The sequence below is a fragment of the Acinonyx jubatus genome, chromosome D1 (genome assembly GCF_027475565.1).
Source record: "Acinonyx jubatus isolate Ajub_Pintada_27869175 chromosome D1, VMU_Ajub_asm_v1.0, whole genome shotgun sequence".
NCBI classification, from domain to species: Eukaryota; Metazoa; Chordata; class Mammalia; order Carnivora; family Felidae; genus Acinonyx; species Acinonyx jubatus.
Window position 1 is genome coordinate 87,535,097 of NC_069390.1, and position 23,286 is coordinate 87,558,382.

Sequence of the window (23,286 nt, forward strand, 5' to 3'; positions counted from 1 at the left end):
CACCCTGTCCTCTCCTGGACCCACCACATGGTGAATAAGTATGTTAAAGGGGTTTAAGCCACATTATCTTGGTTAATGATAACTCTGGTTTTAAAAAAGGTAATTTATTCTAGGGAATGTTCGTTAAAGGAAAAACATATTTACCATGAAATTATCTGCTCTGCCCAATCTAGTTTTCTTAAGCAATTTATGCAAGTGCTGTAGTTTCAAAAACCTCATTTGCCCACAGTATAATCCCTTTTCACTGTTTGTCCATGAACTTTAGGATGGTGAAGAACTGTGTTTGAAAATGGGATTGTTAGGATTTGTTTTTTCGTGACAAAGTGGTTATGCATCCCTGTGTTTGCAGCAGATTAAATTTTGGTGTGATTCAGTATAAGCATTGTGTGTGTGGATGGGTAGTTAATGGGAATAGTAATAGCTTTGGGATTTTCAGTATTTTTATTTGTAAGTAGGAGCGTATCTCTCACCTTCCTTTTTCCCTTTGGGAGACAGAATATTATTAGTTACATGGCAGAAAAATAAAGTTGTGGTCTGTCTTGAGAAAGTTTGAGACAAGTCTTAATAATTTATAAATAATATGTTAATGTTATTGAAATTATCAAAATATCAGAAAAGTTTGAAAATTACTGGAGAAATTGTATTTCTGGCCTGAAAGAATAGAGATTAAGTGTCTGAGAAATTGCCTAAGAACATAATCTCTGCTGGTGTGTGTGACTTTAATTCTCCATTCTTTTGTGCTTCCTAAGTAGAGCTTAGATTGCATAACAGACTTCAGAAACATGTAGCTGGAAAATAGGTTTAAGTTTTCTTATTTACCATTTGGAGGACAGGAATACTAGAAAAGTTTCAGGAAGGGTGTCTCAGTTTAAACTCAAAACAATAAGACTAGAAAGAAAAGATAGGTTTTGTTTGTAAATCTTTAACCAGTTTTATATTTGATAATTAAAAACAACTAGCTAATCATCATGGATACACTATGATAAAACAATTTTATATATAGTTCTCTGTACATATATAACTGAGATTTATATTTATTTCTGGTAGGAAAATATACAGCTTTCAAAATAAAGCATTTCTCTTTTTTTCTATTTTTATAAATGTTTATTTATTTTTGAAGAAGAGAGACAGAGCGTGAGTGAGATAGGGGCAGAGAGAGAGGGAGACACAGAATCTGAAGCAGGCTCCAGACTCTAAGCTGTCAGCTTGGAGCTCGATGCCAGGCTCGAACCCATGAACCATGAGATCGTGACCTGAGCTGAAATCAGACGCTTAACTGACTGACCCCCCAGGAGCCCCAAAATAAGGCATTTCTATTTGAAATAATGCTCCACCTAAAAGGTGAAAAGAATTTTTATTTTTATTTTTACAGTTTATTTTGAGAGAGAGAGCACCAGCAGGTGAGAGGCAGAGAGAGAGGGAGAGAGAGAATTCCCAGCAGGCTCCACACTGACAGCATGGAGCCTGATGTGGGGCTTGAACTCAAAAACTGAGATCAAGACCTGAGCCGAAATCAAGAGTCAGACGCTTAACCAACTGAGCCACCCAGGCGTCCCTGAAAAGAAATTTTAAAATCCAGTTATCAAATTATTAAGAGCATTATCTGAGTTTGCAGTTTGGTTTGGTTTGTTGTTTGGTGTGTTGTTTCAGTAACACTTACTAGTGTGGCGAAAAGACTGATTGATACAGGGTATAAAGAGTTGTCCATGTTGCCCCTCCTCAGTTCTGAAGAGTCACATTAGTGCTCCCCATGGGTTGGCTGCAGCTTTCATTGGGTCTTCCGTGAAAGTCAACCTCTCTTTCTTAACCTCTCCCTTTTAATTTGGGCTCCTTTTCCTTGCTACAGATGTTGATCCCACTAGCACTTTCTAGTAAACATGCTAGATGCCAAATATATTGGAGTCTGCTTCCTGGTACAATATCCACCTCGTGTTATTATTAGGCCTTACCTTTAAATTAGCTAGGAGTTGTAATCCTGAATAGTGTTTGTTACATGGCATTAGGTGAAGGGTTCTTCCTGTGCTTCAGATGCATGCGTTCCGAAACTTTTCTTTGAGCCCTTTCTCCCTCACTCTGTCTTTACTTTGGTATGTATTTATCCTTCCCCCTTCTATCTTACCTGTCTTGCCACCATTTATAGTTCTGTTATCACCATTTATGTTTATATAAATTTTTATCTGAGGAAGTCAGGTAAAAGAAGTCTCTCTTCTTAAAGGAGGTGACACTTGAGTTCATTTAGAACAAATAGAATTTTGCCAGGTGTGTAGAGGTATGTGTGAGTGTGTGTGTGTGTGTGTGTGTGTGTGTGTGTGTGTGTGTGTGTGGTTGAGATAGAGAATGGAGTGTATAAGGTATAGGGAACCACTTCTGTAAAGAACTAGAAACAGCATGGTAAAGGTGGAGAACTATAAATCATTGCTATGGTTGATTGACAGAAGATGCCATGTTGGACAGATATACAAAGGCCAGGTCATGTATACCACGTAAAGAAGTTTGTGCTCCGCTCTGTAGCAGTGGGATACCATGGATAAGTTTGCCTATATTTTCAGTACCAGATTTATAGTAAGTAGATATTATTTAATATATTTAATTCTTCACAGTGTGTTTAAAGTCATGTAATATGAATTTGAACGGACATAAAGTTAATACTTTGTAAATGTCAGAAGACTTTAGAAGTAGATGTCAGAATCGGTCTTGATGTTTTACTTGAGAGTTTCACAACAACAGTTTATAAGCACTTACTATGTAGTAGGTACATTGCCAAGCCTATTGTTTATATTGTCATATTTAATTCTCCCAGTGTCTTTATCAAGTAGGTGGTATTAATCCAATTTTTTATATAAGGAAATTGAAGTTTAAGCTAAATAGCTTGCCCGAGGTCCCATGATAATCAGCAGGGCTGGGATTTGAATTCAGATTTGACTCCCAAGCTAATATTTTTTACCACTTTGCAAAGATGACCCCAGTGATAAGTATATCACTGTTTCTGTGACTGGAGTATTTACTTAAAAGGTCAGAATAATTCGGGGCTCCTGGGTGGCTCAGTTGGTTAAGTGTCTGACGGTTTGTGGGTTTGAGCCCTACATCGGGCTCCTTACTGCAGAATGGAGTCTGCTTAAGATTCTGTCTCTCCCCAGCCTCTCTCTGCCCCCTCCTGCACTCATGCTTGCTCTCTCTCTTTCTCTCAAAATAAATAAATAAACTTAAAAAAAAAGAAAATAAATAACTAAATGTCAGAATAATCCTTAAGGACTGTATGGTATTTGTTTTCTTAATCTTTTTAATTTCATTGAAATTAGTTAGAAATCAGAAATGGGAAATAGCACTGAAAGTTTTTACCTTTTTTTTTGTTTTTGAGTCTTACATTTCTAGTGAAGATAGATATCTCAGAAGTAACTGTTATATGATTCACAGTATATAAATTGCAGAGCATATTTACACATGGTTATAAAAGAAGATAGCTTTAGAAATGCTTGTAGAAAGGAGATGTCTTTTTTTTTTTCAAGTTTATTTATTTTGAGAGAGAGAACATGAGCTGGGGAGGGACAGAGAGAGGGAGAGAGAGAGAATCCCAAGCAGGCTCCACACTGACAGCAAGGAGCTCTATGTGGAGCTCGTTCTCACCAACCGTGAAATTATGATCTGAGCTGAAATCAAGAGTTGGATGTTCAGCTGACTGAGCCACCCAGGTGCCATGGAAATGTCTTTTATACTGAACTTTAAAAATGTTAATGGATTTAACATTTAATATTTTCTTACTGCTCATGCAATGTTAGATTTTGGCATGGTGTAACTCTGGGTATGACATGGCTTTAAAGGTGACCTACTTTTACCACTGTTTTATATCAGTGTCTTCATTAAACTTAAGTATGGCAAATGTTACTTCCTCATGACTGCTTTGTTTTCAGAGCAGAGAAGAAAATTTTCTGGATTACTTGAAGCAGTAGCTAACAAGAAACAATATAGGTTTCGGTGTAAGACAGTAGAATTCCATGCAGAAAGTATTAAAACAGACAAAGAAGGTTTGTAATGATAAAGTGTACACATTGATTATTTATGCTTCAAATAACAGCATTAACAAACATAAAACCAAAACTATGAATTAAGGAAAAGTGGAAACATGTTGGAGGTAACAGTGGACAAAAAAAAAGAGAGATTTAGGAAAGTGCAATTAACATAAGGTAAATCTAATTGAAATTTATTGAACTTTGTTCAATCAATATACTTTGTTCAAAACTGACCATATACTGGGTCCTTTAAAAACCCTCAAGAAATCCCCCCAAATAGAAATAATTGACTAGTAGTCTCTGATCACATTGCAATAAAAGAAATTAACAATCAAAAACATATAAGACACAAAAACACTATTACTTGTAAATTAACAGCTCTACAAAGAGGAAGGAAAAAGAAAAAAGGACAGTGGAAACAAAATGTACTAGAACTGATGGGGTTTAGCTAAACCTGCATATAAGGGAGGATTATTTGTCTCACATATCCATATTAATAAGCAAGAAATAATTAGAATAAGTGAATTATCCACCTAACTTAAGGAGAGGGAAAATACTCAAAATATATCCAAAGACAGTAAAGGAAGGGGTTTTAATAAAGGCTAAATATTAGCCTCTCAGATGTGTCCCGTGAATGTGTTAGTTTACTGTGGCTGCTGCAGTAAATAACCACAAACTGGGTGATGTAACAGAAATTTATTCTCTCAGAAATCAAGGTATGGGCAGAACCATGCTCCCTCCAGAGGCTCTGGGGGAGGACTGGTTCCTCATCTTTTCTTGGTTCTGGTGGCTGCTTCTGCCTCTGTCGTCCCATCACTTTTTCCTCTCTTGTGTGTCTAATCTCTCTCTCTTCAGTGGTATTTAGGGACCACCTAAAAAGCCAGGGTTATTTTTCTTTAATGTTTATTCATTTATTTTGAGAGAAGGCATGCATGTGCCAGTGAATGAGGGAGAGGCAGAGAGAGGGAGGGAGAGAAAATCTCAGACAGGCTCTGTGTCACCAGTGCAGAGCCCTGTGCGGGGCTCAAACCCACGAACTGCAAGATCATGACCAGAGCTGAAATCGAGAGTCAGACACGTAACTGAGCCACCCAGATGCCCCTCCAGGGTTATTTCCTCATCTCAAGATCCTTAATCATAATCTGCAAGGATCCTTTTTTTCAAGTAAAATAACATTCACAAATTCTAGGGACTAGGACAGGGATAGGTCTTTGGAACCTGTATCACATGATTACATGCGGCAAAAGGGACTTTGCAGATGTGATTCAGTTAAGGATCTTAACGTGGGGAGATTATCCTGGTTATCTGGGTGGGCCCGAGGTTTTCTCAGGGGCTCTTATAAGACAGAAGCAGCAGTATCTGAGCGAGTAGTAGATGTGATGGAAGCATGAGGTTAGAGTGATCTTTGGAAAGGCCATGAGCCAGGGAATGCAGATGGCCTGTAGAAGCTGTAAAAGGCAAGAAACAGATTCTCTTCGCTCCTCAAGGGAGTGGCCCTGCCGACTTTTAGTTCAGTGAGACTGATTTTGGATTTCTGACTTCCAGAACTATCAGATAAATTTGTGTTCCTTTAAGCCACGAAGTCTGGGGTGATTTGTTACAGTAGCAATTGGAAATGAATTCAGAGATCAGGGCAGAAATTAATAGAGTGCCCTGAATGCGAGGATGTGTTCTAAGCACTTTCCTGAGCTCATTTAGTTCTTTCTCCCAGTGGCCTTGTGAAACAGGAGCTGTTATTCCTGAAATGTAGGCCCTGAGAAGTTAAGTAACATGTTCAGTAGGTGATGATCTAATTAGAGAAGTTAAAGAGCAGTTTTATTTTAGAAAACAATGAAATAATTAATTTGTTAAGTTTCATTTGGAAAGCGACATGGACACATAAAAAACGTAAAGGACCGGTAAGATTTGTTTAGCTCTGATGAGATAGATACAAGAAACTGAATGAATTGGATGATATTTCTAGGAAAGTTTTAATTACCAAGCCGACTTTGGAAGAGAGAAAATTGAAGCAGAGCGATTACAGAGGAAATAGAAAAACTTGCCACTCTAAGCCAGCAGACTTGGATGGTACTGGAGAGGAAGTCCACTACACCTTTACTAAAGGGGTAATACCAGGGCCATTCAAATAGAATGCTGGCAGAGAAGAGAAAAAGAAGGGAGAGTTTAACAGTCTTTAAAAGATCTAGCAAACTTGGCAAAGATTGCACAAAGAATTGATTAGTCTCACAAATGCCTACCAGTGTAAAAATCCTTTAAATATTAGTAGAATCCAACACTCATTAAAGAAAAATACACTATGATCAAGATGTGATTATCCCCTCCTCCCATCCTTGAAAGCAAAATCCTTCCTTTTGTAGATCACCATATAAATAAATCAAATGAAAAATCTCGTTTTGAAAAACCATTTGTTAAAATTCAACATCCAGTCTTTATAAAAGGAATAGTATGGCTGTTGCTTTAACCTGATAAAGTCTGTATGTGTATGTGTGTCTGTCTGTTTCCAAAAGCATCATGATTACTGAGCACACGCTGGAAAGATTATCATTAATCAGAATAAAACAATGATAATCAGGGGCGCCTGGGTGGCTCAGTCGGTTAAGCATCCGACTTCGGTTCAGGTCATGATCTCACAGTCCATGAGTTCAAGGCCTGCGTCAGGCTCTGTGCTGACAGCTCAGAGCCTGGAGCCTGCTTCGGGTTCTGTGTTTCCCTCTCTCTCTGCCCCTCCCCCATTCATGCTCTGTCTCTCTCTCTCTGTCAAAAATAAATAAACATTAAAAAAAAAACAAACAATGATAATCAGTGGGAAGAAGGACTTCACACAGGAGTGTTGCTTGAGTCTTGAAGGATGAGTCCTTGTTTACCAAGCAAATGGGTGAAAGGCTATTCAAAGGAGAGGGGCTAAATATTACATACAAAGGCATAGCAATGTGAAAAAAGTTGTTGAGTTTGGGGAGGTAATTTATAGATAAGACTTGAGTGGAATTCATAAAGGCAGGCAATTTTTATTTTATTTATTTATTATTTTTTTAATGTTTATTTTTGAGAGAGAGAGAGAGAGACAGAGCACAAGTGGGGGAGGGGCAGAGAGCGAGGGAGACACAGAATCTGAAGCAGGCTCCAGACTCTGAACCCAACATGAAGCTGGAACCCACAAACCTCAAGATCATGACCTGAGCCGAAATCTGATGCTTAAATGACTGAGCTACCCAAGCGCCCCAAGGCAGGCAATTTTTAAAAAGCATTTCATATTGACTTAAAAAATTTTTTTTCATGTTTTATTTTTGAGAGAGAAAGAGGGAGAGAGAGAGAGACAGAGAGAGAGAAAGTACGCGTGCATGAATGGGGGAGGGGCAGAGAGAGAAGGAGACACAGAATCCGAAGCAGGCTCCAGGCTCTGAGCTGTCAGCACAGAGCCCGACTCGGGGCTTGAACCCACCAACCTGACCCGAAGTTGGATGCTCAACTGATTGAGCCACTCAGATGCCCCGCATATTGACATTTAAAATCAATGTATAGTCTTGATGAGAAAAAGTATTATCTACCTGATCGGACTTAAGCAAGTTGCAATTGGATTTATAAACTCTGAGAGTGTATACTTTGGAAACCTTTGTTTACTTCAATATCCGTGAGCTGCACTTAATCCATAGGTTAGTTTTGAAGTCAGTGCACAAGGTGAAAGTAATACTTGGTTAAAAGTATCCTTGAAAACCCTTTAAGTTTACTCTAAAGAACAGAATAAAAGCATACTATCTTCACTAAATTCATCACAGTTTTTTTCCTAGTAATGGAACAGATTTGCTGTTTTTCAAGTGAGTACCAGGTGACATACACTGAGACAGATTTTTTGGAAGCTTGTTTTGTTAAAAATGCATGTCTTTCAACTCTTTGAAATCCTATCCAGTGCTGCATAAATATTACTGAGTTTGCATAAATGAATCACATACTAAGCCGTGCTATTCTGTAGCTATTGTACTTGTTTTTCTCAAGTGTTTTTTTAAATTATTATTATTATTATTATTATTATTTAACGTTTATTTACTTTTGAGACAGAGAGAGACAGAGCATGAACGGGGGAGGGTCAGAGAGAGGGAGACACAGAATCTGAAACAGGCTCCAGACTCTGAGCTGTCAGCACAGAGCCCGACGCGGGGCTCGAACCCACATGCCGCGAGATCGTGACCTGAGCCAAAGTCGGACGCTCAACCAACTGAGCCACCCAGGCGCCCCAATTATTATTTTTTTATAATAGCCCTTGAGTTTTTGGGAATCCTCACCCCAGTCTTAGTTACTTAGGTATCAAATAGGGATTCCATCTTCCTGTTGCGAGGTTAAAGTCCATGAGCAGAAGGCACAAGTACACTTTTTTGGACACAGTGTAGGTAAATAATCTTAGATAGCTCAGTTAAACTGAATCTGTGGTGACAGCGGCGGTCACCGCTGTGCAGGACAGCGGCTACCATGTGATTGGAAGGGCTGCAATTTGGGAGCTGTGAAATGGTGGGAGTAGGCAGATCAATAATTGGTTGAAAAGGCGCAATACCGCATGTGGGTAGGTGTGGCATGTCCTCCTGGTCAGATGTGTTTTCTGTGTTCCAAAAGGGCTAGGTTCCGCTGAGTGCAGCCTTCTGCCCTCACCTAACCCGAACCCTGGTTGACAAGCTAAGTAAGGCCCTTGCTGTTTTGGTAAATAAAGTTTTATTGAAGACATTCATGCCCTCGTGCTGGTGCCTGTGGACTGCTTTCCTTCTACCGAGGGAGAGTTGTGACGGAACATATGCTTCACAAAGCCTAAAGTATTATTTGGACCTTTACAGAAAAAGTTTGCCAACTCCTGACCTAGTTCTTTTAGCAGATGAAAGCATGTGTGAACAAATGCAAAATTCACGCTGTGTTCAAATTGTTTCGTAATATATCGATCACTTTGGAACAAATTTGTATTTTCAAAACAAATGTTATAGCAAAACTGTATCTGAAACCTAATATTATAGCCAACATTTGGAGAACAGGGCAAAGTCAACAAGTGAAGACACTTTCCTGAAAACATTGGAATCCTCTGAATCTTTCTGTACTTAAAGTGAGACCATTCCTTAGGCATTTTCAGTTACATGAGCCAGTACATTTCTTTTATGTTCAGTCCAGTTTGTTATGTTTTCTATCACTTACAGCAGAATTCTTACAAAAAAAATTTTTAGAACAGTTTTAGATTTACCAAAAAGTTACACGTAATACAGAGTTCCCAATAACTGCATATCCTTTTGCTAACATCTTACATTAGTATGGTACGTTTGTTATATGTAATGAATCAATATTGATACATAATTATTATCTGTGGTCCATACTTTATTTGAATCTTTAGTTTCTACCTAATTTCCCCCCCCCCCCCCCTTCCAGGATACCAGATTACCCTTAGTCATCATTTTTCCTTAGGCAGTTCTTGGTTGTGACAATTTCTCAGACTACCCATAGTTTTGACGACCGTGACAGTTTTGATTAGTACTGGTAGGTTATTTTGTAGAATGTCCCTCAATTTGAGTTTGTCTGACTTTTTTTTCTCACGGTTAGCCTGAGGTTATGGATTACAGGGAAGAGTACTACTATAGTTTTCTTTTAAAAATTGCTTCTTGAGCAACAAGCATGGACAAGATAAGATACATAAGAGAGAGATTTTCATCTTAAGGACTTTTATAATTTTTATTTAAAAAAGTCATTTAACAGCTCCCCTCCCCCCGCCAAACTCTGTCTCTTCCTGTCCTCATTGACCACCTCAATTTATCATCCCTATAGTGTCCTTATCTAAGCTTTGATATTTTGGCTATTACAGAGCACTGTATCTGTTTGAAGTGAATCTGTTTGTAAATGGCTCATGTAGCATTATGAAAATGTGACACTATTAAAAAAATGTTACCTGCAACACAAAAATTTAATTCAAGATAAGGGAACATTTTCACGAGTTTTAGTCTAATATTTATGTTTTAATAATGCAGAATCCATTTAATGCAACTGAGGTAGGGCATATTATTTTTGACATGTCCTGCAATACGTTATTTAGTCAGGGTTTTGTGTGTTATGAGGACACACTTTGGACTCTTGCATCAGTTGCTTTTCTCTGTTGTTGTTACAGCATCTGTCGGTTGCAAGAAATTTCAGTATATTAGATACTGTCATTTGCCTGTGGCAAGTAGTTCTGACAAATGGAAGATTAAAATTGAGCTGCTATAGGTGGTAAACCACATCCTTTGTGACAGATAAAATACCTCCTGGGGTATTTTTCTCGTTTAACTGAAGCAGTGATTTTGTCCATTTTCAGTGAAATGTGAATTTCATTGAGCATAGCAGCATGTTAGTGCCTGAGAGGCATCTCTTGATTACCCTGTATCTCAGTTTTCATCATTTAAATTTCAAATAGCAGAACTATCAAGTGAGTCAAAACTTGAGGCTTAAACAAATGAAAATTCATGGATTCTTTAGGTGGACTCTATTTTGTTTGAAATGTACTATTTGTAAAATAAAATAAGACATGTATTTTGGGGAACAACTAGGTAAAGACCAAATAAAAATAAAATTTGAAATCCAAGTTGATCATGTCTGGTAGTACAAATAAGGTTTCTTTATTTGTAAAATGAACAATTTCTTTTAGCCACCAAATTAAAACTTTGTTGCCTTTGTGTAAGTGTTCTGGGTCACAGATATTTAAGAACATAAATTTAAGTATATAGCATGACAGGAACTTTCCTAGAGCATTTTGTACAAGCGCACCTTGTTCTAATTGTCACCTAGAGTGTTTACATTTGTACCACGTTGTCTACTGTTGTACTATACCAGTTGAGGTAGATTCATGCAAGCGTTTAAGAAATGTTGATGGAGAAATAAGTATAAATTAAGGGAAGTTAAGTGGTATGGTTAGAATAGCATAAGTGTTATTGGTACAGCCTTACTGAGAACAATTTGCCCCAGTAGACCCACGAATTTCAAAATAAAAGAGTCAGAAGGTGGTGACTTTGTTTCCTGCAGGTTGCTGGAGCTCTGTGCCAAGAAAATAAAACTTGCTACATGTTATTAACCCCATGATTTTGCTTCCATTTCCTGCGGTGAGGGCCTGATTTCCTTATGAGGCAGATGGCAAGGGGTATATGTAGTTGGTGGTTACATTAGTAGTACCACTCATTTAGCCTTTTCATAATCACAACTAATGAGCAGCCCTTCTGTATTTGAATTGATCAGTTTGAATTAATTCCAAGTTACAGGGTTAAAAATGGCCATTTATACAGTTTTAATACTCTTTATTTAGGAATGGTATTTCTTTTGCTTGAATTATTGATCGCTTCAGAAAGTAAACGCATATCACTTTGGGAATGTGTAATTTTTAAAAAATGTTTATTTATTTTTGAGACGGAGAGTGCAAGCAGGGGAGGGGTGGAGAGAGAGGGAGACAGAAGATCCGGGCTCTGCACTGAGAGTAGCAAGCCCGATGTGGGGCCTGAACTCATGAACCCTGAGATCATGACCCAAGCTCAACCCACTGAGTCATCCAGACGCCCCAAGGGGGTGTGTAATTTTTATGCTTGTTTCTTTCTTCTGTAAATACCTGATCATAAGCAACTGGGCTGTCAGATAAATAGAATCAACTGAAGGGTTTCTGCACTTACAGGAGTACAGATTCTAGGAACTGGTCTCTGGAAATCCAGTGGGTCTGTATGGGGGTGGGGGAACCTGGTTTTTTTTAAGCAACTCAGGTGATTCTGATGTCCAGTCAAGTGTAGGGGCCAGCCATAGTATGCGTGTGTAGTTCTCTTACATCACTGAGGAGCTCCTGGCTTTTGGTTTGCATAGAAGACATTGAGATGCATAGGGAATAGCTAGCTGTTCTGTTGTTCTGTTAGATGTTCAGTATTTTTGATGGCAGCAATTTTATTCTGCAGTAAGACGTGGGAGATCTGACTGGCCCCAGAGGAGTATACAGTAAATGACGATATTGGCTTTAAAATATTTTTATACAATTTTTGCTATAATGTGATATATGTGTTTCTGAAAAATCTTGTGGTTTTACAAATCATGCACTAAAAAGGTCTGGTAAAAATAGAGTTGTACAAATCATTCAAAATCTGTACACCTTTGTATCCAGAGTACTAATAAAAGCAACGATAATTCTCATAATAAAAGCATAGTTAAAAAGATAATGTCAAACTGCTTGTAAGTTAAGAAATACTACCATAAGTATAGAATTTTATCTTTAGAGAAAGGTGATGATTGCTTGATGGAAAGAGGTGTAATGAAGTGTTGAGGCTGCTGAATTACAGAGATGAGGACACAGCATGCAAAAATGAGGAAGTACTGTGCATACCAGAGGTAGCATAGGACTAAGTTGAACTAGCAGCAGAGTGGCGTGAATGGACACGGGCGTTATGCACAGTGCAGTCATCCCCTGCATTTTGTTACATCCACCGTATGGTACTGAACTTGCTGTTAAACTCCGTGTACCTGACTGAAAACATTAATGTGTGGGAAAAAAAGTGTTACGTATAATCTGGCTATGATCTAATTCATGTTACAGAAATGTGTTCTAGCAGAAGAGACTGTATCTAGTGATCATTTTGGGGAACAGTGTAGTGATAATCTGTGGAGTCAGACTCCTACCTCCATCCTTGGGACAATTCACTTACTCTTTCTTTGCCCATTTCTCTTGTACTTTAGAAAGTTCTCCTGTAATTTGAAAGTGTTTTTGAAAATATTGCAGGGCAGCAGAAAGGAAAATACTTTGGACTGGGACACAATTTGAAAATTTTTTTAGTGGAGGAGACATTTTAGCTGTTCCTTCACAAAAAACCTAAGAGAAATACCACTTATAAATTATTTGACTTGGACGTGCCTCAGTTTTCTCACATGTAATATACAGAGACAGTGTTGTTTTCTTGATCACACCAGTAGGTTTTTGTGGGTATCAGAATTAAAATGGTATGTGTGTGAAAATTTATTATACAGTTGTAAGGGAGAAAAGGAAGCATGAATTTTTAGAGTTTAGTTTACTAAACTTCAGGTTAGGTAGTCTTTAAGATTTCTCCTAACTTTGAAAATAGTGGAATCTCTGACACTTTTTATACGTGCTAATAGTTATTTCAAGTTGTGTGTGTTGCCTGACACAGATGTTTCTCTGGTCCTTCATTCTTTTCAGCAGAAAGTTGCCTCTGGCCAAATTCTTCTTTACTGTCACACTGGATATTCAGTTGGGTGAATGTTCCTGATTCAGAAATGACTGCCTAACACAAGTGTTAGTCAACGTAAGGCTTACTTCCCGTACTGACTCATAGCTTGGGTCTGTGCAGTTCAGCATCCTGACACCTTCGTGTTATATCCAGAACGTTTTGAGTACCCTTACTATTATCCCCAGGTAATCTGGTTAATGTTTTATGCCAGTTTCATCTGTGAATTTTTAAGGAGTTGTATGTTTGCCGTTCTCATTTTTACCCTCATATTTTGCCCTTAGCTGACCAGAGATTGCATTTCATCTAGCCCTTGCTCTCTCCCCATCCCTCTTTAAAACTAACTTCTTTTGTGCTGCCAATTTCAATGAAATTCAGTTCTAATTAAAATGATTTTCACCTTACGGTTTGAATGCTCAACAAGCATGACACTCTCAAAGATAATTTGCTTTTAAATTGTTGTTGATCAAAATAAATCTCTAAATAGGTTATGCGTCAGCTTTGTTAATGGATGTGCACATATTTTTGAACTCTTTGGGGGTAGAAAAAAGGATTGAAAATTTCTGTCTTAAAGACGCAGTTGAAGGGAACATCCTTAGTTTTAAAACAATGCTATGACCATATTTTCTTGTTGCATATTAATTTCCTGGAATGTGTTGCACCTTTATATATTATTAACTTCTTTAATATTTGACTGTGTAGTTATGGGGAAATTATAGTGAATTCAATTCTCAATGCTTTTTCTTTTTTTTTTTTAAACTTTTTTTTTAACGTTTTATTTATTTTTGAGACAGAGAGAGACAGAGCATGAACGGGGGAGGGGCAAAGAGAGGGAGACACAGAATCGGAAGCAGGCTCCAGGTTCTGAGCCATCAGCCCAGAGCCTGACGCGGGGCTCGAACTCATGGACTGTGAGATGGTGACCTGAGCTGAAGTCGGACGCTTAACCGACTGAGCCACCCAGGCGCCCCAATGCTTTTTCTTTTAAAAGTTCCCTAAAATCTGTGTTTTAAATATAAAATTTCCACCCTTTCCTTGGCTTAATTCCTCTTTGCCATTTGCTTTGAAATATGTCAGAATGCTTTGAAAATAGTAGACTGCTGTATTTAAGTGACTTTTTTTTTTTTTTTTTTTTTTTTTTTTTGGTGCTGGTATCTGTTTTGTGTTTTATGTTTGAAAAATGACTGAGTGGATGGTAATCATTGGCTGGTTGTTTGATGCTGGCAGAAAAACCAGTGCATGATGAATTGTCTTTTCCATTTTTTCACTTACGAACTTGTTAGTTTCAAGCACCTGGGTGGTTCAGTCAGTTAAGTGTCTGTCTGCCTTTGGCTCAGGTCATGATCTCACGGTTTGTGGGTTCAAGCCCCACATCGGGCTCTGTGCTGACAGCTCAGAGCCTGGAGCCTGCTTTGGATTCTGTGTCTCCCTCTCTCTGCCCTTCCCCTGCTTGCGCTCTCTCTCTCTCTCTCTCTCTCTCTGTCTTAACTGTTCTTTGATGCTTAGATTCTGATACACTGGCCAAATAGTAACAGTGTTTTCTTGGGGTTGGTGGAGAGGAGATGGTCTAGTTCTCCACAAACTATGTTATTTTGTACTAACATGTGAGATTTCCAAGCTCATGAAGGTTTATTGTTTATCTCTGTTATGAATTAGTGTTTTCTAAGATGTGCAGCCTGTTATAGGTAAATCTTTGACTTCTTGATTCCTAGTAATTATTTAATTTCAAATGTTTCAAAGTTAATGAACTAGATTTAGTATACTAGGTAATGGTGCATTTCCATATTTCAACTTTATTCATCTAATTGATAGTTTATTCTAGGGTATCTGTTGTTTTTAGTTACAGCCCAGATAGGAGTAATGATAATGTTTCTGTGCTCTCTTTTAAGGGTAGTCCATAACAGCTGTTATGTTATGTAATTAGGACTGGAGTGCCTGGGTGGCTCAGTCAGCTTAATTAAGTGTTCCACTCTTGGTTTTGGCTCAGGTCATGGTCTCACAGTTTGTGAGTTTGAGCCCCACAGTGCAGAGCCTGCTTGGAATTCTCTCTCTCTCCCTCTCTCTGCTCTTCCCTCACTTGTGCTGTCTCTGTCTCTCTCAAAATAAATAAAAATGACGTGGCGCCTGGGTGGCTCAGCCGGTTGGGCATCCGACTTCAGGTCAGCTCACAGTCCGTGAGTTCAAGCCCCGCGTTGGGCTCTGTGCTGACAGCTCAGAGCCTGGGGGCTGCTTCAGATTCTGTGTCTGCCTCTCTCTCTGCCCCTCCCCTAATCATGCTCTGTCTGTCTCTGTCTCAAAAATAAATAAAAAAAACATTAAAAAAATAAGAAAAAATAAAAATGAAACTTAAAAAAAATGATAGGGACTAATGGCAAACATACTGGGTTGAGTTTTAGTAGTCATAGGTTCAGATGTGTACAGGTATTGCCAGTGAACTCAGTAGATCATGTCGCAGGAGACATAGAAATATCATAGATGCCAGTAGAAGATGCAAGGGCCCATTTAGGTAAAAGTCAACCAACGCTTGAAACCTCTTAATGTGCATTGCCTTGGGTAGCTGTTCCACTAATACCTTATTGCAAGAGTGTATGATCAATGGCCTTTGGTTACTTTTGTCTTTGCATTTCTATCATTTTATCATTTTGTTTGTTTAGTATTTGTTCATTTGATTAATACTTATTTTAGAAGATTGGCAAATAAGGCAGAAAATATCAAACTAAAGCATTCCACATAGCTTTTAAGAATTAATGCCTGTAAAGGAAATATGAGAGCTAGAGGAGCCTGTAGAACCAGACTGTTGGCATATAATCAGCAAAATCCTGAGTGTTAGAGAATATATAGGACCTGGTTTCTTCAACAGATGTACAACAAAAATAAAGGCTTGGGGGGGGGGGAACCTTTAAATCACCAGGGACTCAAGAGACTTATTAACTAAAATACCATGTGTGGACTTTCTGATTCAAAAAAACCAACTGTTTTTTAAAAAAAGGTTCATGGCAGTTGGAAAGCCTTGTACATTGACTATGTATTGAAGATATTAATGGATTATTGGCTAATCACTTTTGGTGAGATGATGATATATTACTAATTTAAAAAAGAGTCCTTGTCTCATGAGAATTTTAATTCTTCTGAAGCAGTTTAACATTTTTTAGTAGACCTAAAACATAGATTCATGAAACATCTTTCTTTTATTATACCTCTCGGTTTTGTTTAGCACCTATTATTCACAAATGTTTTGGTGGATACTTTATATATATTGTTTCATATAATCACTTCAATTGCGATACAATTGGGGATGGTTATTCTGATCAGATGAGGAAATAGAACTCCTGAGTTCACATAGGTGATAAGCACAGAGGAATTTGGATCATCTGAACTTCATTAAATTAATAAAATTCCAACATGATTTCCTAAATGGAAACCATGGGTACTCAGAAATTGTACTTAGCAATTGTTTTCAGTTGCTTTGTATATTTAACTTGAGTGCTACTTATAACTGTGAAACAGCTTAATAAATTGCGTATCAGTAAATAACAAGTTAGTTCAGTTTCTAAACATGCTTATCTTACCTCAAGGGAGCAGTGATATAATTTGAAGATTCTGAATTGACACTTAAGAAACAATTTTATTATTTTGAAGTACTTTTTGAGACATCATAAGATATACTTTGCATTCACTACATCTTTTGAACACATCACATGAAAAGCACCACAGATTATAATATTACTGTCTGGTTCCAGCCAAATTGGAAGAAATTGGCAGATACTCAATCCCTAATTAATGTGTCATTCAAACTTGAATATAAATCTATGTATCTTTCTCTTCATTTTAGATTTGCCTTGGTCTGTATAAAAAGATTGCCTTATTTATTCACACTGACTTTATTTATTTTTGAACTTTATATTCCCTATGCTTGGGATGTAAATTTTTCTGTCATTCACTCATATGTATTCAATAAGCATTTTTAAAATTTTGTTGATTTCTTGGGTAGATGAGGTATATTCTAGGGTAATAATTCTCAAGTATTCAAGAGAAGAAACTATGGAATGGATCTTTTAACTTATGAGTTAACCAAAACAGCTAACACACTTTTGTGTTAAAAATTAGCAAAATTGTAGATAAAGAAAGTAAAAATCACACAGTATTTTTGTTATATGATCTCCCAAGCTATATGTATATAATGTTATGCCATACACAAACACACACACACACACACACACACACACACAATTTTTCTTATAATAATGGAATCTACTGTATATAGTGTTTCTAGATTTTTTTTTCAAGTTACTGATACCAAACAGACTATATATAGCACTGTGGTTAAAAATTATGTTGAAGAAGTCTGATTAAGTAGACTGTCATAGTATATTTCTTTAGCCAGTATTTACACAAGATGAAGATTCTAGATCATGTAACAATTGATGGTAGTTACTGATCCAGTGAAAATGTAGTCTGAGATTATATATTTATTGAAGGTAGAGTTATACATTATAAGAAATATTACACATTTTTAAACCTTAATACCACAAAATATGTTTTCAATATTTATTTATTTTTAAAAGTTTAGTTTTGAGAGAGAGAGAGAGAGAGCAAGAGTGTGCAGAGAGAGAGGGTGGGAAACAGAGGATCCGAGGCGGGCTCTACACTGACAGCAGAGAGACCATCGTGGGCCTTGAACTCAGGAACCATGAGATCGTGACCTGAGCCAGTCTGATGCTTAACTTACTGAGCCATCCAGGCGCCCCCAAAATTATGCTTTTAATCTTTGCTTGTTTAGCTAAAGATACAGAACATAATTTAAAAACAGTATATGATTTTAGTTAAATTTCGAGAGAATTTGTGCATACACTTGGGAAATTTCCACTTAACATCACTTGTTAAGGAGATTGGAAATGTCATGCTGAATTGTCTTTGATCGAATTTTATATGTACTTTGTAATCTTTGTTTTAATGTCATGAAGGGAGTATATGAGCTTTCTGTTCTAATTTTTGATTTTCCATCCTTCACATTCATGAAAGGGGTTCAGATAAGTAGAAAATTATATCTTAGTTGAGACTTGTTTCCTTTTATTTGTGAGATTACTACTCTCTTTTAAATAAGGGTGATTATAAAGTGATAAAACTAAAAAAAGCCAAATATTTGCAGATTAAATATCTTATTTCTCAGTTTTTATAATTACAACAATAAAAACATCTAAATGGTGTCAGTGATGATGAGCTTGATGGCTGTCATTTACAGAGGATCTTATCTTCACTGTACAGTATGATAGTTTCATCACATGCATTATTTCTGATCCACACAACCTTACAATGTTATTATTTCTTTTTTAGAGATTACCAAACCAAACTGAGACTCAATTTAAGCTACTTAACCTCAAACCACACTATTTATAAGTGACATGTTGAGATTTGAACCAATGTCTGATTTACATTTCTACTGAAAAATATTTTTAGCTTCATAAAACAGCTTTTTGAAATACAACATATACCTTTAAATGCATGTATTCTTGTAACAGGGATGATATATTGTTAAGGTATCCATTTTTTGGAAATTTTATTTAGCTTTTGTTGGAGAGTTGTTCACAGATCTCTGAATATATATTTCTGATGCGGCAAAACCTGCTCTGACATGGTATGTTTCATTTTCCAGCCAAATAGACTTTTTCTGTTATGTTTCAAGTGACCAATTGAGGATCATATCAAATTAATTGTATTCTTTAGCTATTTTAATGAAATGAATTTATTTATAAACAAATAACATTTATTCTATTTAAATAAATTTTAATAAAATAACATATTCATGATTGTTTGCCCTTTAGATATATTATAAACTGAAGCAGATATCTCTGTATGATGATCCAGAATACATGAATATTCTGTAATAAGTAAGAAAATAGTTATTCTTTTGAAGTTAATTATTTCAATGTAGGAAACCTACAAACCACCTATGATTGGTTAGAAAAACAATTTAAATATATAAATAATCTGAAATTTTGAATGAATACCTAGTATAAGAATGATTAATGATGGATGACATTTGTCTATTATGGATTGTGCTTCTTATATTTGGAAGAAAATCTTCAATTGCAAATATTTTAGGAAGATACTTGCTTAACTTTTCTTTCCAAAGAATTATTTGATACATACATACATATATATATGTAGATGTAGATAATACCTAGACACATGCTATTCACATTGAGAATATATAAGTTTCTGGAGTCTGTTCGGTATATTTGTGTTTAGAGTCATAATTGTGAACCATTCTGTGGACAAAGCTTGGTGCCCAGTTTAGGGGATATTGACCTTCTGGCTATGTGCTGTGTGCTGTTTTGTTTTTTTTTGTTAATTTTTTTTTAATGTTTGCTTATTTTTGAGAGAGAGAGAGAGAGAGAGAGAGACACAGAGCATGAGCGGGGGAGGGGCAGAGAGAGAGGGAGACACAGAATCTGAAGCAGGCTCTGGGCTCTGAGCTGTCAGCACGGAGCCTGACGCAGGGCTCCAGCTCATGGCCTGAGCCAAAGTCAGATACCCAACCCACTGAGCCACCCAGGCACCCCACTGTGTGCTGTTTTGAAGCGATTTGAGAAAAACAACTTTATAACTTAAAGAGTGGGAAAAGGAGCACTGAAATCAAGACCTCAGTCCTCAGTCCTCTTGCTGCTCTGCTGCCATTTTGTGTGATCTCCTACCTGCACTCTTTTTTAGTAGTCAGCCCAAATGTGTGGGGGATGCTGTGTAGAAATGAATGCAGGTCAGTGTCTCCCCCCCTCCTCCCGAAAGAAAGAAAGAAAGAGAGAGAGGGAGGGAGGGAGGGAGGGAGGGAGGAGAGAGAGAGAGAGAGAGAGAGAGAGAGAGAAAGAGAAAGAGAGAAAGAAAGAAGAGAGAAAGAAAAGAAAGAGCAAAAATAACCTATGAGATTAAAGCCAGCCAGGCTAATGAGCTGAATGTGGACCAGAAGGAAAACCACATATTCTTCCCATACAAATAACATTTTACATGGTGGTTAGATTTATTTTATTTATTTTATGTTTATTTTTATACAGAGAGAGAGAGAGAGAGTGAGCAGGGGAGGGGCAGAGAGATGGAGAGAGAATCCAAGCAGGCCCTGCACTGTTAGCATGAAGCCCGACGTGGGGCTGAAACTTGTGACTTCAGCCAAAACCAAGAGTTGGATGTTTAACTGACTGAGCCACTGTGGTGCCCCTTGGTGGTTAGACTTTAAAAAGTATTTTTAATGCACACTTATAAACTGAGTAACCCTGGATGAATTATTACCCTAACCTTCAATTTCTTCACCTATAAGGATTATAAATAGCTTCTTCTGTGAGAATTACATAATTAATTATAACTAAGTTTCTAAGAACCATAGCACATTGCTTGGCACATGAAAATACCCAGTATATGTTTGCTGTTATTATTACTACTTAACTGCTGCTAGAAAAATAAGCCACTTTAAAAATTTTTTCTTGCATAAAACGCATTCTAATTTCAGATTCTTAAACTGTGGCTAGAATTGCTTTTCCTCTTGTTGCAATGGGTTTAGGAGCTCCCCTTTCCCTTTTCTTCCTTACCTCTTGGTCAGTAGAAGATAGAGAGTCAACTCAGCCTAAACTATTGATGGTGACTCCTGTGGTGTAGGTCAGAGACTTGTGCCCCACTAAAATTTGTTGGGAAAGTGAAGCCTGATAAGGTTTCAGGTTTTAAGCCGATCAGGGGAAAAAGGGTTAAAGCAATTGTAGTCTTCAGGAAGGTGGCTCCTCCTCAGCTTCTGGTAGCCCCAGTGATTGACTCCACTTTGTTCCTTGCATGCCCCCTGCTACCTTATGTTTCTGCTAGATTTTCATTAGCTACCAAAGGGAACAGAACGCATGTTGATTTTGAAGTTAAAACCATTTTTTTAAGACTCCTGATAGTAGAGGCAAAACCGTGAGGCCTGGGGTGCTGGGCGGCCCAGTTGGTTAAGTGTCTGACTTCAGCTCAGGTCATGATCTCTAGGTTGGTGAGTTCAAGCCCTGCTTTGGGCTCTTCACTGTCAACGCAGAGCCCGCTTCAGATCCTCTGTCCTCCTCTCTTTCTGCCCTTCCCCCTGCGTTCTCTCTCTCTCTCTCTCTCTCTCTTTCTCTCTCTCTTTCAGAGAGAGATAAGTAAATAAATCAACTTAAAACCTGTGAGGCCTGTGGAAGGTTGGCTTTGGTGCATAGGTCAGGTTGGTGGGATTGAAGGCTCACTGCAGCAGGGGTGTCTGGGGAGGTTCTGCAGTGGCGGCAGGACTAGCAAAGATTTCCTGAGTGAGCTTGTATTGCTCAGACTGCCCTCACTATTCTGTGTAAAAATACTGCTTCCAGTTCATGTTTTCATGTTTAAAAGGACTTGAGGAAGTGAGGCAAATCGATGACAGTAATGAAAACAAAATAAATGATTAAAAGGAAAGATAAGTTGGATTCATGAAACAGATTCAAGCAGTTAGGACTGCTTAGGAGGAAAAAAAAGACCTGATTTAAAATAATACTTAAAAATTGGATTGTTTGCTGAGGGATATAAAGACTATATTAAAATTAGTTATTATTTTCCAAGCATTGTGTGCCCATGGTACAGTGAAAACCTGTCTCCCTCTCATTCTTCTTGTCTAGCTGTGTTTTCTCTCGGAGATCGCATGCCGTCCTTCTCTACATATTCTGCACATGTTAGCCATGTGTGTTTCCCCTTCCTGTTTTAAAATGTGAATGGGAACAAATCATATATACTGTTCTACACCTTTACCTGTCTCTTCTTTGCCTTAATGGTGGGCCTTAAGGGTTTGTTTCACATCATGACCAATAGGGCTGCCTTGTGTTTCTCATTTACCCAACTGTATAGCACTCCCTTTGATGGGTATTCCATAATTTGGTTATCCAGTTTTCTGTTAATGAGCAAGTTAGATTGTTTTCGCTATTCTATTTTGCTGTTATAAAGTAGACTGCCATGAATATTTCAGTTCAGTTCTTATTTCCACCTGTGAAAATAAGGCAGTTTCCTAGAAAGGGAATTGCTGGGCCAAAAGATGAATATCTGACATGTCAGTGGTTGGTAACAACATGGCTGTTTTCTAAGTAACAGTTGTCGTTGCCAGTGTTACAGATGCTGTACTTTTCACTCATTTCCCAGCAGGTCATTGTATTGCTCCCATGGGCATCTGCAATTTAAATGATGTGTAAAAGTGTCACATGCCTTTATTTGATGTAATAGTCAATGTCTTTTAACTTACGGTATTTATTCATTTTTCTTTAAAAGGCTATGGACAAGCCCGGCTGTTATGTCCCGTTTTGGATACCTGAGCAAGTTGTATCTGGCAGTTATTACTGAGGGGAAGGAAAGATGGATGTAATATTAGAAGGCCTGCAGGTCCCTACGGCAGGCTTACCTTCTCTCTGAATTGTGATCCTTTTTAACTGTGAGGTCTGTAAGTGTGTCTCTCATTGTGGTTGGCCCAGGAGACTTTTACATAAAATGTTATCCTTTTTACTTTTTTGTTTACCTTTCTTAAGTCTGAGATAGCAAAATAAGAGCATCCTGCACTTTGAAAATGCCTATTTTTAACTTATTAACTGGAAACTTTGAGAACAGAAAAATAGTTACTAAATAAATTAGGGAAAAACCACCTTCATTTGGGTTTTGCGTTTGGTTATGTAGGTCACAGAGCCTGAGGCAGTGGGAGGGACTCTGGTGTCACAGGTGCAGCACTCAGAGGCGGTGAGTGTGCTATATGTGATTTCCTGTCTTTACCCCAACTGTAATTAAGCGAGCACGTAATAGACTGTGGCCCGGCACGATCACATATCACTGTGTATCAGCCACACACCTGAGTGTACATAAACAGAGCTGAACAACTTGAACATTGGTGGTGTTCTTTATCCATGCCTTGAGGTTTACATTTTTCGAATACAAGATGGAGACTGAAAGTGAGAGTAGCACTTCAGGGGATGATAGTGTTTTCTGGTTGGATTCTGAAATTCCAACTCAGGTGTCTGGAAGTGAAGAGGGAGAAAGGGAAGACAACTTCAGGTAATTGTGGAATTCGCAGTTCTCCTCTCTCA

General features: G+C 37.7%; 1 protein-coding gene across 10 annotated transcripts in view; it reads left to right on the forward strand.

Annotated features, from left to right (window-relative positions):
* ARHGAP32 (Rho GTPase activating protein 32) overlaps positions 1–23,286 on the forward strand; it is a 298,406-nt gene that overhangs the window by 76,474 nt on the left and 198,646 nt on the right. For 2 of the 10 annotated variants that reach the window (XM_015082584.3, XM_053203874.1), the window contains exon 1: positions 20,043–23,254. The exons of the other annotated variants lie outside the window; for them this stretch is intronic. In XM_015082584.3, coding sequence (XP_014938070.3) covers positions 23,139–23,254 — 116 coding nt within the window. In that variant the 5' untranslated portion in view covers positions 20,043–23,138. Of the gene's footprint in view, positions 1–20,042; positions 23,255–23,286 lie in introns of those variants that run through there. 10 annotated transcript variants of the gene reach the window in all.